The sequence below is a fragment of the Dama dama genome, chromosome 24 (genome assembly GCF_033118175.1).
Source record: "Dama dama isolate Ldn47 chromosome 24, ASM3311817v1, whole genome shotgun sequence".
NCBI classification, from domain to species: Eukaryota; Metazoa; Chordata; class Mammalia; order Artiodactyla; family Cervidae; genus Dama; species Dama dama.
The window spans coordinates 7,473,158-7,490,219 of NC_083704.1; the positions used below are offsets into that span (position 1 = coordinate 7,473,158).

The 17,062-nt window shown below is 38.5% G+C and overlaps 1 protein-coding gene across 6 annotated transcripts in view; it reads right to left on the reverse strand.

Moving 5' to 3' along the window:
• The window catches only part of NEK10 (NIMA related kinase 10), a 322,723-nt gene that overhangs the window by 24,950 nt on the left and 280,711 nt on the right, over positions 1-17,062 (reverse strand). For all 6 annotated transcript variants that reach the window (XM_061127634.1, XM_061127631.1, XM_061127638.1 and 3 more), the window contains one exon: positions 14,703-14,813. In XM_061127634.1, coding sequence (XP_060983617.1) covers positions 14,703-14,813 — 111 coding nt within the window. The remainder of the gene's footprint in view (positions 1-14,702; positions 14,814-17,062) is intronic.

Consider the following 17,062-nt stretch of genomic DNA (forward strand, 5'->3'; position numbering starts at 1 on the left):
CTGGCAGGTGTACCTCCCATCGTTGGCATGTATGCTTCTATTTGGAAGAAAGCATAAGAAACCTCCTTCTGAACTGACAAAATTGGATGTCCATCTGACATCCAATTAAGGTGGCAGAATAGGAAGTGGATTTCACTTCCTCCTACATCAAAAATATATCTACATGTGGCACAACTCTCAAAAAATACCTGCTGCACTGACAGAAGGTCCCAGACAGCCAAAATTGTACGAAGGATCACCACATGACCAGCTAAGATGAAAGAAAATGATTAAGGAAGCAGCACAGGATCTGCACAACTGGGACAGAGCTGTGGAAGAGGAAAGGCTCCCTCACCAGGGGAAACCCCTTCGCCAGCAGGTAAAGGTTCCCTCACCAGGGGAAACCCCTCCGCCAGCAGGTGAAGGCTCCCTCACCAGGGGAAATCCCTCCGCCAGCAGGTGAAGGCTCCCTCACCAGGGGAAACCCCTCCGCCAGCAGGTAAAGGCTCCCCCACCATGGGAAACCCCTCCGCCAGTAGGTAAAGGCTCCCTCACCAGGGGAAACCCCTCCGCCAGCAGGTAAAGGCTCCCCCACCAGGGGAAACCCCCCCGCCAGCAGGTAAAGGCTCCCCCACCAGGGGAAACCCCTCCGCCAGTAGCTGAAGGCTCCCTCACCAGGGGAAACCCCTCCGCCAGTAGGTAAAGGCTCCCTCACCAGGGGAACCCCTCCGCCAGTAGGTAAAGGCTCCCTCACCAGGGGAAACCCCTTCACCAGTAGGTAAAGGCTCCCCCACCAGGGGAAACCCCTCCAGCAGTAGGTAAAGGCTCCCTCACCAGGGGAAACCCCTCCGCCAGCAGGTGAAGGCTCCCTCACCAGGGAAACCCCTTTATCTGGTGCCTGACTTCAATGGATTTGTACCTACGGATCTGCACTGGTGGCTTTGTGAATGCAGTGTCTGAGAGACACCAGGGCCAAATGCCTGCATTCCCACAGTTGAGGTGGGGATGAGGGCAGTGCCAACAATATTGTTATGAGCCCACACAACAGATGACAGGTGACGCCACCAACCACACACCTGGATAGACAGCTCCTGCTGAAGAACACTCAGTAATTTCTCTCCAAACATGAGGGCTCCAATCTCACATACCTCTTACTGCAGCTCAGATATGAATCTGGGGCTTTTGCTCCAAAAACTAAGGAGTAGACCCAGTCCCTGACAGGGCGGTGACAATGACAGAGCAAAGATGAGGCCCTTCTTACTATTCAGTGCAGGCTGTAGTCATCACAACGCCAGTCTCACTGCCTACCAAAAGGGTAATGGCCAGCACACACTGAGGAAAGAGGTGCAGGCACCCATACTAAAGAAAGCCTTTGCACCAAAAATATTAAACCCATGCATGCTACACAGGAACTCTCCCACATAAAAATAGCCCTCCAAGACCACAGTAGATAACTTTCTCATAAACTCATAGAGTTTGAGGAATACAAGTAAATGAAGAAGCAGAGGAACCACTCCCAAGTAAATGATCGAGAGAATTCACCTGGATGAACAAACAATGAAACAGACCTCTTCATTCTAAAAGACTGAGTTCAAAAAGGAGGTAGCAAAAATACTGAAGGGATGAATAAAACCTATCAGTAGAAATGCAGGTTACTATAAAAATAAACTATAAACTATGAACAGAAACCAAGAAAAATTAGGAAATTGTTTGTTGAGGTGAAAGCTGAACTAAAGGTAATAAATGGAAAATTGAATAATGCAGAACAAGTAAGTGATCTGGAAGATAGAATAATGGAAATCACCCAATCAGAATATCAGAAAGAAAGATAAAAAAATAAAAGCAACATATAAGAACTTTGGAATAGTATAAAGTGTGTCAATCTATGTATAATAGGTATTTCAGAAGAAGAAGAAAGAAAAACAGGGAGAGAAAATAAATTGGAGGGATTAAGGCTGAAAAGTTCCCAACCTAAAGAAGGAATCAGGCATCTAGGTACAGGAAGCATAGAGAGTCCCAGACAGGTGAACCCAAACAGATCTATAATTAAAATGGCAAAAGTTAAGGAGAGGATTTTAAAGGCACCAAGAAAAAAACAAAGAGTTAACTGCAAGTAAATCCCCGTAAGACTCTCAGGTGATTTCTCCACAGAGATGTTGCAGGCTAGGAGTGGCAAGATATATTCAAAGTCCTGAAAGGGAAAAATCTGCAACCTAGGATACTCTACCTAGCAAGATTATAATTTAGAATAGACGTAGGGATAAAGAATTTCTCAGACAAGCAAAAGCTAAAAGAATACAGCAATACTAAACTTACTCTAAAAGAAAATTTTAAAAGTCTTCTCTAAATATAAAAGAAGCAACAACCTATAGGAAAGAGAAAAATCACAATCGGACATTTAAGTAAGTCAGTAGACAGGCTTAAAAAATTAGAAAATAATTTGTGAAAGTGATAATAACTGCAATGAACAGCAAAAGGATATACATGATGATATAAAAGGGGACATCAAAATCATAAAATGTGGAGGAAAAGAGTAAGAAAAATGTATATTTTTAAAAAAGAATGTGTTTGCGCCTATATGACTACCAGTCTAAAGCAAATAGATATAGGAATGGGTTAGCATACTTGAAAAACAGAGTAATCCCAAATGAAAAAATACAATAGATTCACACACACAAAAAAGAAAGGAACTCAAGCATAATACAAAAGAAAGCCATCAAACCACAGAAGAAAAGGAAGGGAACAAAAAAGAAATGTGAAGTCAACTGGAAGACAAGGAATAAAATGGTTATAAATGCATATCTACCAATAATTACCTTAAATGTCAACTACCTAAATGCACCAATCAAAAGATAGAGGCATAATGGACAAAAACAAACAAACAAAAAGAGGTTACAATATGTTGTCTACAAGAAACCCACTTTAGGGCAAAGGAGACACAGAGATGGGAAATGAGGGAATGGAAAAAGATATTTCATGCAAATATAAATGACAAGAAAGTGGGGGCAGCAATACTCACATCAGACAAAATAGACTTTAAAAGAAAGGCCATAAATAAAGATAAAGAAAGCACTATATAATGATAAAAGGATAAATACAAATAGAGGATATTACAGATGTTAATATGTATAGGAACACCAATATAGGAACACCCAAATACACAAAACAAATACTAACAGACATAAAGGGAGAAGCTGAAAGGAATACAATAATACTAGGAGACTTTACCACCCAATTCACATCAACAGGCAGATCTACCAGCAGAAAATCAATAAGGTAACAGAAATACTAAATGATAAACAGAAAAGTTAGACTTAGTTGGTATTTTCCAACAATTACATCCAAAAAACCCAGAGTACACATTCTTTTCAAAAGCACATGAGACATTCTCTAAGATTGGCCAAATACTAGGACACAAAGCAAGCCTCAAGACAAATTTAAGAGGATGGAAATTATTTCAAGCATCTTTCCTGACCATGATGGAATGAAACTAGAAATCAACCACAAAAAGAGAAATAAGAAAAAATGATTACAAGTAGATTAAAAACATGCTACTAACAAAATCAATGGGTCAATGATGAAATCAAAGAGGAAATTTATAAAAAACCTTGAGACAAATGATAATGAAAACACAACCATAGAAGAATCTATGGGATGCAGCGAAAGTAGACCTTAGAAGGAAGTCCATAGCCACACAAGCCTTCCTCAAAGAACAAGAAAAACCTCAAATAAACAACCTAAACCACCACCTAAAAGAATTAGAAAAAGAAGAAAAAATAAAACCTAAAGTAGCAGATGGAAGGAAATAATAATGATCAGAGAGGGAATAAATCAAATAGAGACTTGAGTAGGCAAAAAATCAGTACAACAGAGAGCTAGTTATTTGAAAGGATAAACAAAACTACCAAACCTCAGACCAGATTCACTAAGAAGAAAAGAAAGAGGATCCAAGTAAACAAAGTAAGAAATGAAAGTGGAGAAATAATAACTGATACCACAGAAATAAAAAAAAAAAAAAGAGAGAGAGAGAGAGAGAATACTGTTGAGAGGGTAACAGGCAGGAAGGCCAGGGATCTCCAAATGGAGGAAATAAGCTCCAAGTGTAAAGACATTTTTTATCTCTCTCTTAAGTGGCAGGAAGAAGCAAATTACCAAGTATTAGATTTTCCCCCCTTCTGTATACAAACTTTAAAAGAGGTTTCTTTTAAAATTCTGTATTGCCATAATGACACCTGGTTTCAACTGAACTCTTCTCGAACCTTGAGCTAGCCAATGTGTTTGTCTTATGGAAATGTTTCTCTTAAGTTACGTTAATGAACTATGTATTTACTCTAGACTCTGTCTTCAAGTTGGTTCCACCTAAGACTCAGAACCGACTTGACAAACCAGTATATTTTATTCATGTAAATGTTCTCTTAAGCTATGTTAATGAGACTAAGTATTTGCTTGGAAACCTGCTTTTCTTCAAGATTCATGTCAATTGTTTTATGGCCGAGGACAACTCACCTTGTGCCAATGTTATCCCAAAATGCATGCTGTGGGTGAAGGACCTGGTGCCAGTCTCTGAGTTTTGAGACATTTCCTTTCTCCAATTAGCAGCCTGCTCGTAGCTATACAACATCCAGCTAAAGATTAACAAGGGGGGCACTCTTTCTGCCCCCCTTCTGATGTCTATGTCAGAAGCTTTGTCTATACACTTAAATAAAACTTTATCACACAAAAGCTCTGAGCAATGAAGCCTCATCACTGGCCCCAGATTGAATTCCTCTCCTCCAGAGGCCAAGAATCCTGGCATCTTTCATGGCTCAGCAACAACCTTTCACTATGAACAACTATATGGCAACAAACTGGACAACTGAGAAGAAATGGACAAGTTTCTAGGAACATACAGTCCACCAAAACTGAATAAAGAAGAAATAGATAATTTGAACAGAACAATCACTAGAAGTGAAATAGAATCTGTAAAACAAACAACTTGCTGCAAACAAAAGTTCAGGCTTCACTGAGGACTTCTACCAAACATACAAAGAAGAATTCATATTGAAACTTCTCAAACTTTACCAAAAGACTGAAGAGTCTTTCTTTGAAGCCACCATCACCCTGATACCAAAACCAAACAAAGACACTATGGACAAAGAAAATTACAGGCCAATATTTTTGATGATATAGATACAAAAATTATCAACAAAATATTATCCAACTGAATCCAATAACACACATAGAGAAGATCATACACCACAACCAAGTGGGATTCATCCCAGGGCCACAAGGATGTTTCAATACATGCAGATTAATCAATATGATATGCTACACCAACAAAAGAAAAGACAAAGATGCAAAGAAATTATTTTCTAAAATTCAACACATATTTATGATATAAATTCTCACCAAAGTGGGTATAGAGAGAACATATCTCAACATAATAAAAGCTATTTGACAAATCCATAGCAAACATAATACTCAATGGTGAAAAGCTGAAAACAGTCCTCCTAAAATCTGGAACAAGATAAAAATGCTCTCTCTCACCACTCCTCTTCAACACAGTGTTGGAAGCTCAAGAAACAGCAATCAGACAAAAGAAATAAAAGGTATCCAAATTGGTAGGGAAGAGGTAAATTTATCATTTTATACAGATGGTAAAGATTCTGCGCAAAAGACTCCACACACAAACTACTAGAACTTATCAATGAATATAAAGACTCCACACAAAATCTACTAGAACTTATCAATGAATTCAGCAAGGTAGCAAAATGCAAGATTAACATATCAGTTGCATTTCTTTACACTATGATGAAATATCAGAAAGAGAAAGTAAAAAAAAAAAAAAAAAAAAATTGCATCAGAAAAATACCTAGGTATAAACCCAGAAAGGAGGTGAAAGGCTTATACACTGAGAACTATAAAACATTCATAAAGGAAGCAGAAGATGATTTGAAGAAATGGAAAAATATTTAATGCTCTTGAACTGGAAGAATTCATATTGTTAAAATGGGCCATGCTACCCAAAACAACCTACAGATTTAATGTTATCCCTATCAAACTACCCATGACATTTTTATAAAACTACAACAAATAATCATAAAATTTATATGGAATCATAAATGACCCAGAATTGCCAACAATCTTGAGGAAAAAGGACAAAGCAGGAAGCATAACCTTCCAAGACTTCAGACAATACAACAAGTCTACAGTAATCAAAACAGCATGGTATTGGCACAGAAACAGATATATGTATCAATGGAACAGAGTACAGAGCCCAGAAATAAACCCATACACCTACAGTCAATTAATCTTTGACAAAAGAGGCAAGAATATAAAATGGGAAAAAGTTCTTCAGCAAATGATGCTGGGAAAGTTGGAAAGCTGCATGTAAATCAATGAAGTTGTAGCACACTCTCACACTATACACAAAAAAAACTCAAAATGATTTAAAGACTTAAATATAAGACATGATACCATAAAACTCTAGAAGAGAACATAGGCAAAGCATTCTCTGACATAAATCATACCAATGTTTCCTTAGGTCATTCTCCCATGGCAATAGAAATAAAAGCAAGGAGAAACAAATTCAGTTCAGTTCAGTCTCTCAGTCATGTCCGACTCTTTGCGACCCCATGAATCACAGCATGCCAGGCCTCCCTGTCCATCACCAACTCCCGGAGTTTACTCAAACTCATGCCCATCGAATCAGTGATGCCATCCAGAATCAAATTAGACCTAATCAAATATATAAGCTTTTGCACAACAAGAGAAATCATAAATAAAATGAAAAGATATCCTATGGACTAGGAGAAAATAATTGCAAACAGTGCTACCGACAAGAAAATAATTTGCAATATACAAATAGCTCACACAACTCAGTAAGAAAAAAGATACAACTCAATCAAAAAATAACAGAAGACATAAACTGACATTTCTCCAAAGAAGACATACAGATGGCCAATGGGCACATGAAAGGATGCTCAACATTGCTACTTATCAGAGATGTGTAAGTCAAAACTACAATGAGGTAACACCTTACATGGGTCAGAATAGCCATCATTAAAATTATACAAGCAATAATTGCTGGAGAGGATGTGGAGAAAAGAGAACACTCTTAAACTGTTGGTGGGAATGTAAGTTGGTACACACTATGAAGAACAAACAATATAGAGGTTCCTCAAAACACTAAAACTAGAGTTGCCATATGAGCCATCAATCCCTCTCCTGGGCACATATCTGGAGAAAACCATAATTCAAAGAGGTACATGTACCCAAAGTTCACAGCAGCACTATTTACAATAACTAAAACACAGAAGCAACCTAAGTGTCCATCGACAAATGAATGGGTAGAAAAGATGTGGTACATAAATATACAGTGAAATAGTACTCAGCTATATAAAAGAATGAAATAATGCCATTTGAACCAACATGGATGAACCTAGAGACTGTCATCTAAATGAAGTCAGTCATAAAAAGAAAGACAAATTCACATGATATTACTTATATGTGGAATACAAAATATGACACAAACAGACTCAGAGACTCAGAGAACAGACTTGTGGTTGCCAAGGGCGAGTGGGGTGAGGGAGGGATGGAGTGGGTGTTTGGGATTAGCAGATGCAAGCTATTATGTTTGCAATGGATAAACAATAATATCCTACTATAGAGCACAGAGAACCATATTCAATAACCTGTGATAAACAATAATGGAAAATAATATGAAAAAAGAATATATATATATATATATATATTCTTTACACATATATATGTACAAATGAATCACTTTGCTGTATACCAGAAGCTAATATAACATTGTAAATCAACTATGCTTCAATAAAAAGTAAGCTTTTTAAAAAGAGGTCTTCTGCTCTAAAAAAATATCTACAGTTCTATCAAGTAAATATTAAAGAAAAAAATTACATCACTATATAGTACCACTCCCGCCCCCCCCAAAAAAAAAGAAAAAAAAACATCGATTTTGAGCAAATATTGAACATCTGTAGCACTTTCAAGCTGTTCAAGATAGATTTAGAAAAGGCAGAGGAACCAGAGATCAAACTGCCAACATCTGCTGGATCATCGGAAAAGTAAGAGAGTTCCAGAAAAACATCTACTTCTGCTTTATTGACTATGCCAAAACCTTTGACTGGGTGGATCACAACAAACTGTGGAAAATTCTTAAAGAGATGGGAATACCAGACTACCTGACCTGCCTCCTGAGAAATCTGTATGCAGGTCAAGAAGCAACAGTTAGAACTGGACATGGAACAACAGACTGGTTCCAAACTGGGAAAGGAGTACATCAAGGCTGTATATTGTCACTCTGATTATTTAACTTCTATGCAGAGTACATTATGAGAAATGCTGAGCTGGAGGAAGCACAAGCTGGAATCAAGATTGCCAGGAGAACTATCAATAACCTCAGATATGCAGATGACACCACCCTTGTGGCAGAAAGCAAAGAATTAAAGAGCCTCTTGATGAAAGTGAAAGAGGAGAGTGAAAAAGTTAGCCTGAAACTTAGTACTCAGAAAACTAAGATCGTAGCATCTGGTCCCATCACTTCATGGCAAGTAGATGGGGAAACAATGGAAACAGTGACAGACTTCATTTTGGGGGGGCTCCAAGATCACTGCAGATGGTGATTGCAGCCATGAAATTAAAAGACACTTATTACTTGGAAGAAAAGTTATAACCAACCTAGACAGCATATTAAAAAGCAGAGACATTACTTTGCCAACAAAGGTCCATCTAGTCAAAGCTATGGTTTTTCCAGTAGTCATGTATGGATGTGAGAGTTGGACTATAAAGAAAGCTGGGCACTGAAGAATTGATGCTTTTGAATTGTGGTGTTGGAGAAGACTCTTGAGAGTCCCTTGAACCACAAGGAGATCCAACCAGTCCATCCTAAAGGAAATTAGTCCTGAATATTCATTGGAAGAACTGATGCTGAAACTGAAACTCCAATGCCACCTGGTGCAAAGAACTAACTCATTTAAAAATACCCTGATGCTGGGCAAGATTGAAGGCAGGAGGAGAAGGGGATGACAAAGGATGAGATGGTTGGATGGCATCACGGACTCAATGGACATGAGTTTGAGTAAACTCCGGGAGTTGGTGATGGACAGGGAGGCCTGGCGTGCTGCAGTCTATGGGGTCACAAAGAGTTGGACGTGACTGGGTGACTGAACAGAACTGAAATGTAGCACTTTATTGGTCAGTTGAAAATATAGTACTTTTCAGGCAAAAACTAAATAAAAGAAAATAAAATTTGTAGGAGAAACTACAAATGTAACCCTCACTAAGTTCTTTAAATTATATCTTCTTTTCCATACCATAGGGCTTCCCTGGTGTCTCAGATGGTAAAGAGACTGCCCACAATGCGAGAGACCCAGGTTTGATTCCTGGGTAAGGAAGATCCCCTGGAGAAGGAAATGGCAACCCACTCCAGTATTTTTGTCTGGAAAATACAATGGATGGGGGAGGCTGACAGGCTACATTCCATGGGGTCGCAAAGAGTTGGACACAGCTCAGTAACGCTTTTTCCATATAATAAAATAAGGTTATCTTTGCTGTAGAACAACTACATAAACAATTTGGAGCCTAATCAACTGAGATAGTACTCTGAAGAAAATTAAGCCAAAATAAATGAAATATTAACAGGTACCAAAAGTGAGAAATGTTTCAATGTCTTTTATCACCCTTCACTTGTCAATCATATTTACTTTATGTTTTCCTTGTCCTCTTTGACTGAATTACATAACTTTTTAAGACATAAAATGTTGCCTGATTTTTCATTTTTTTCCTAACCTACAGCTCTTTTCTATTAGTATTTATTAGACTTTATAGGTCACTGTTAACAACAAAGTCCAGTATTTATACTCTCTATTTTCTTAGGCTTAAATCTGAGAGGTTGATCAGATGCAGATTCAAGTGTTTACCATGTACACTTCACAGGCATGCCGTGTACATCGATCAGGAGGCATATACTGTCTGGTTGCTCCCTTTTTTGTGATACCAGCAGCCAGTAGTGATCATGTCAGACCCATTATTTCATTCAGGGGCTGAAAAATGTTATTTTTTTTTTTATTCCTTCAGTATTTATTAGTTGAAGTTCTTTGATAATGAGGAAATTCCCCCTCATCAATTTAGTTACCTGGAGAAAGAATTCATAAGGGAAAGGCAGAATAAATGTTTTATTCTTTTCTTTTTTAAACAATTTTAAAAATAATGAATTGGTCACTTAGCATCTTCCAAAGGTAATTAATGAGGGATTTTTTTTCACTGTTGTGAACTCTTGGATTTAAACGTTAATGCTTTCAATTAATTGCGGTTATTATGCTGACTGATGCTTGAATTATCTAATAGTCTGTGGGAGGCCTCTTTAAAGCTGGATCCTGAGTCCTGTTGACACACCTGCAGTTGCCCTGACAGCATCCTTGCTATTTAATCTGTAAATAGAGTAAAGACACTCTATCATGTTCAGCTTCTGTTCTGCAGCTGCAATGGGCTGTATCTCCAAAGCCATGGGTGAAAAGGGAGCACACTGCTGCTTGCTTTATTTCTAGATCATTTTAGTGACATTTAGGAAGCCTGTTCCTTTTTTAAAAAGATAAGATCTGTCATGAATTAACACTGATCCATATTGATACTTGTAATTTGAATTAGTATTTTCTGTTTTGTTTCTGTTACTCGTTTCTCCCATGCTGAAAATCCTAGTTCTCAAAGACAATGGCTTAGGTGCCTTACTCACCCTGCAATCCTAGCCATGACTGAGCAGACTGGACTGAAGACACTTCAGGTGAGTCATAATTAGAGAGCTTAATTTCTTGGAAAAGGACTCTGCCATGTTTTGATTCCTCTGTACATCCTGCTGGGTAGCAGGCTTCTCATAAGCCAGGCTCAATCATTCCATAATGACTCCTTTAAACTTAATTGGGACATGGAGTCCCTGGATTTTAGAATAAGCTTCAGAGGGGAGGGTGGAAATCACATTCGCTTTGTATGCTGTCACCCCTGGCATGGGCAACTCCTCTACGATTGTACCAGGGATGAAAAAGCCATTTCTGGACAAAAATTGTCACTAACTAGAGATTACACCAGAAAGGGGGAAAAACATGTCACAAACGTTCCTTGTTTAGATTGAGATTGGAGGCAGGAGAGTTTTCTTTTTCATGGAGAAATACATAAATATATCAATATTTATATATCAACAAAGAACAGAACCACAGTATAGGCTATGTTACACAGAATATGTGTATCAATCTAGAATTTATTCTCTATTCAGCAACTATCCATTAATCTACCAGGCACTGTGTAAGACTCACTACCTTTGGGTAAATAGAAAAGGCAGGCTGTTTGAATAATAAGCCATTTAAAACACAATGATATGAGTGAAAAGGTGACTGAAGCATAGAGAAAGGGGATAGTAATTCTAGACAGGAAAAGTTAAGAAAGGTGTTAATAGAGAAGCTGGTTAATATCTCAGGCGTAGGATTTCTTTACCTCATGGGAGGCGAGGCCTGATGGCAGGGTACAAAACACCATAAGGCTAAGAACCACCACACACACAGTATCAGATGAGGAGAGCGCAGCATTCTTCATGGGATAATTCAATCTGCATCTTAACAAAGTTGAAAGCAATGAATCTATGCCCCCCTTTGGTCCCCTCATGCCCCAGAACAGGAACAGAAGGGGGCATCCTGTGACGGCACAGAGGAGGCAGACAAGGTGGGGGCGGGGGCATAACAAAAGAAAAGGGGAAAAAAGAAAGACACCAAGGAAAGGATGCAAAACTGAAAACCCAAGTCACAAAGAAGCAGTGATTTGTTTTAAGGACAGGCCTGCTGGGATCACAGAGCAGGGACAGGTCGCGGCACCGTCAAGCCTAATTTCATAGCAGGCACATTCCTCTCATGAAGTAAACGCGTGTACAAACTGGATTATTCTGAACATCATTTTAATAAGAACATAAAACTTAGTAAAATGTAATGTTTTATGGGGGATTTGAACTTTTATCTTTTAAAAATCTATCTATTGGGGTCTTCCCTGGTGGTGCAGTGGAATGCAGGGGACACAGGTTTGACCCCTGGTCTGGGAGGATTCCACAGGCCATGAAGCAGCTAAGCCCATGAGCCACAGCTACTGAGTCTGCACCCTAAAGCCTGAGAGCCACAGCTACCGAGCCTGTGCACTGCAACTGCTGAAGCCCATGTACCTTAGAGTTGGTGCTCTGCAACAAGAGAGGCTGACCCAGAGGAGACAAAATAAATCAATTTATTGGTATTCATGATGTAAGATGTGAATATCATATAATAAATATCTGAAGTCTCCTCCACCTCTATTTTGATCTCCCTATCTTTGTTTCTCAGCCTTATTTGCCAATACAATCCAAAAGATCTCTCTAATACCTGATGAGGTAGGGTTTATAGTTTGTTTACCTGCAGATATGCATTTTTCTCCCCATCTCCTGTTTGTGTATGTGCAGATACCACTGATGTAAGGCAAAAAACCAAAAACATACTTTTTGTATTTCTTATCAAACAGCCCATATGACTGTCAGGGTAACTGACTCCACCTTGGGCCCGTGTGGCTCCTCCTGTCCTTCCCCTGACCTTACCCAGGACTGTACTGGCCAGTAAGTCACATCTCTGTTGTCAGGGCCTTAGTAGTTAAAGAGAAGTTTTTTAATAATCATCATGACCAGGTGGCCTCCATGCTCTGCTAGTCCCCAAAGACAATGCTTAAGATGTTGGCTGAGGTATTCCCGGTGGCCATGAGACCAGTTATCAATTCATAAACTTGACTTAGGAAGGCACGTCCTGTTTCCAAGCACCAACCCCTACACCCTAAGTTAACTATAAAACCATCCCAGTGGCTCCTTGAAGGTGTGGGGAGAAGCTGCAAATGCTTCTGGGTCATTGTCCACCTGATCCCCATCCCACCTTGTAAGTTTGCTGTTGTTCAATCACTAAGTCATGTTGGACTCTTTTGCGACCCCCTGGACTATATAGCCTCTGTCCATGGGATTTCCCAGGCAAGAAACTGGAGTGGGTTGCCATTTCCCTCTTCAGGGGATCTTTATGACCCAGGCATCAAACCCATGTCTCCTGTATTGGCAGGCAGATTCTTTACCACTGAACCACCAGGGAACTTCACCCTGTAAGTTACCCTGGAACAAACTTGATTATACAGAGTTGCCTGCCTTGTTTATCTGTCTCAAGATGCCTTCTCAGTTCACTTTTGGTTCCCTCGATACTCCACCACTGCCCACATTATGAGTTGATGTATGATACAGAGTGGATACAGTAAATATTTCAAATAAACCTTAAATAAAACGTTCATTGGCAGCATGCCTGAGCCAAAGTTTACGTATATTCTGTTGTTGTTCAGTCATTAAGTTGTGTCTGACTCTTTGTGACCCCATGAACTGCAGCATGCCAAGCTTCGCTATCTCCCTAAGTCTGCTCAAACTCATGGCCAGTGATGACATCCAACCATATCATCCTCTGTTGCCACCTTCTCTTGCCCTCAATCTTTCCCAGCATCAGAGTCTTTCCCAATGAGTTGGCTTTTGCATCAGGTTGCCAACGTATTGGAACTTCAGCTTCAGCACCAGTATGTGCTGAAACTTTAAAAAAAAAAAAAAAAACACACACAAAATTGGAACAGAATCAAGCATCTTTACACCAGTGGGCCCAAACTGTTTGGCCTGTGTCTTTCTGGGACAGAAGAATGGAACCTGTGACCATCTCCAAGGCCTATATCAGAATGGCTACCAACAAGGTCAAAAGGATAGCCTTTCGCCAAGTTGTGTTAATCAGAAGTAAACAGTTTTCTTTCCATCTGGGATTGATTTAACCTCTTTGTGATTTAGTTTTCTTATGTAAGAATAGCAATATTTACCAGCACCCAAAGTCTAGGAGGCTCTCTAATGTCAAAAGACGAAAAGAACTTTAAGAAATGGCTCATTCCACCTTCTCAAGTGATAAAAATTATAACCTCAGATGCTTAAGTGACTTGTTCAGGGTTTCAAACTTCAATTTATGGGCTTGGTGAAGAATATTCCAATAAAGATTGGAATAGAATTCTCTAAAAAGACATATATATTTGTTTATATTAAAGATATTTAATAACATTTCTTCTTAGGAAACATATGATAATACTGAAAGAATTTTCTATTAGTCTTCTAAGGTTGATAGCTTCAGAAACACAAGTGAGAAAATTAGAGGCAAAGACACATCCTTGATTTAGTATCTTAAGTATGCTATGACCTCAGTGCCCACGTTCTCACAAATGTGTATAGTGAAATTAATCCCCCAGGTGAGACCTTTGGGAAGTAATTAGGCCATAAAAAGAAAGCCCTTATATAAGTGTTCTTATTAAAAGTACCCTTTAAAAGAGGCCTGGAAGAGCTCCCTTGCCTCCCTCTGCCATGTAAGGATATAGCCAGAAGTTGGCAGTCTGAAACCTGGAAAAGGTTACTAGACTCGACTATTCTGGCACCCCGATCTTGGACTTCCAGCTTCCAGAACTCTGAGCAATAAATTCTTGCTGCTTATAAACTCACAGTTTTTGGTATTTTTATTATAGCTGCCCAAATGGGCTAAGAGAAACATTGACAACATGCTTTAGTAAAGGGCAGAGTTTAATAGAGGATTCAAGCATGGGAGGATAAAATTTAATTCATATGATGTGTTTTTGTTAGTAAAAGAAGAATTTCTATATGTAGAATACTGTACCTTTTTAATTTCAGATTTCAAATTACAAGGGTTACTCTGCTGGCTGAAGAGGGATTTCTTGAATCTCTCTATAATCCTTCTTTTCAAGTTGTGGTGCAAAGCTGGAGGAAGCTGCATAAAATGAGAAAATCATTATAAGCACCTCATTAACAATGCATAGCTGACTCTCAAGAAGCATTTGTGATGGTAACATTATTCATTCAATAGGACTAAAGAACAATTTAAAATTTTACTCCAAATAGCATGATTTGATATTACAATTTTTCAGTCTATAATCCAGAAAAAAATATTTTACTGTGTTTTCTTTCAAAAGGTTACTTCTAATTATATTACTGTTCTTTCATTTTATTGATGTTATTTTTCACAGAACTAAACTACCTATTAGTGCACATATAAGCTTAATTTTGTAAATAACAGACTTACAAGGAAAGATGCATTCTATGAAAGAAGAAAGAGAGAAATGAATATGTATACATTAGGGCTCAGTCAGGATGAATTAGATTTAATAAGTAAGTAGTAGGAAGCCACCATCTGGGGTAGAGAAAGGAAAGTATCATGAGAAGCACTTTTTAGATTTGATAATTCCCTACTGTTACCCACCAGAAGTTTCCACTTCCCTAAGTCAAACACTACAAGGCAGTGTTGGTGCACGACCTTTCAGCTGCTGCCCAGTGTGATTCTATCTGTCAAAGGGAAGGGCAGCAGTCTTTCCTGACATGCCTTATTGTCTGCTACAGCACAGTGGGTCCTTGAAAAGTGACTTACCCTGGTTCTGGCAACTAAATTGATATGCCTGTAGTTAACTTAGAATTGCTTTTACTACTCCTGATGGCGTGAATTGACTTTCATAAAACCTTTCATGCATAAGTTAATATTCAGTCAACTTAAGATTCATATATGGGGCATCACAAGGGACAGTATCCTATCTTTAAAGTTTTCATGAAGAATTAAAATTTTTGTGCAGAATAACTCATGCATAGTTTAACTGCAGATGACATAAGTACAGTTAATATATATATATATATATATATATATATATATATATTCTAATACTAAGAATGAAATGACTAAGACCTATAATTTATATGTGCCAGGCACTATTGTTACTCTTTCATTAGCTCACTTTTTTTCTTGACAATAAACTTATAAATCAGGAACTATTCTATAGGTGAGTAAGTCAGACTTTATATAACACTCAAGATACTTTCTGAGTCTCCCAGCTCTACTTTTGCTTGAGAGAAAACACCACCACCACTAGCATTACATTAGTATAACACTTTACAAACACTTCACATACTGTATTTCCCTTATCTTATAGTCCCATAGGCTACCTGAATGATGAAACTGAGTTTAGAAGAGACAATGATTCCCTCAACATCATAAGTCTAAAAGTGTGGTTTTTGTTTATTTTTATCATACCAAAGTAACAGAAGAAAAAAATAAAATCTTGCATGTTTACATAGTAGGTTTTCTCAAACATAATATATGGATTCTTTCTGAGGAACTATATCCTCTAGTGTCTCCAAAAATACATTGGCAGACCATCAGTAGTGAAAGGGTAACAGGCAGGAAGGCCAGGGGTCTCCAAATGGAGGAAACAGGCTGCAAGTGTCGGATACTTTTCTCTTAAAATTCGGTGTTGCCATGACAATACCTGGTTCCACCTGAACTTAACTTTTTTCAAACCTTGAGACTACCAATGTGTTTTTCTTATGCTTTTCTTAAGCTATGTTAATGTATTATGTATTTGCTTTGGAATTTGCCTTTCTTCAAAATGGTTCCACCTAAGACTAATAACCTTTTTTTCTTTTCTCAAACCTTGGGCTGATAATAACTCAACAAACCAGTATTCATATTAATTGTTTCATGGCCGGGGGATGACACACCTCATGCCATCCTATCTCAAAAATGCATATTGTGGGAGAGGGGCCTGGCAAAACCCCCTCAGCCTCAAGGTGTCTCTTTTATCTGATTAATAGCTCTCTAACAGACATAAGACATCTGGCTAAATACTATCAGGGGGCACTCTTTCTGCCCCCTTCTGATGTCTATGTCAGAAGCTTTCTCCATCTCTTTCATACTTTAATAAAACTTTATTATTGAAAAGCTCTGAGCGATCAAGCCTCGTCACTAGCCCTGGATTGAACTCCTCTCTTCTGGAGGCCAAGAATCCTGGCGTCTTTCACAGCTCAGCAACAACCTTTCATCTTGGGGGCTCATCTGGGATGTTCAGCACAAGGTAAGAACACTCAGAGCTCTAGCCTCTCTGCTTTCTCAGTATACACATTTTCTGCTTTACTTTACTAACGCTATGGTGTGCTTGCATGTTTGATTGCTTAAAAGAAACACATGTGTGAACC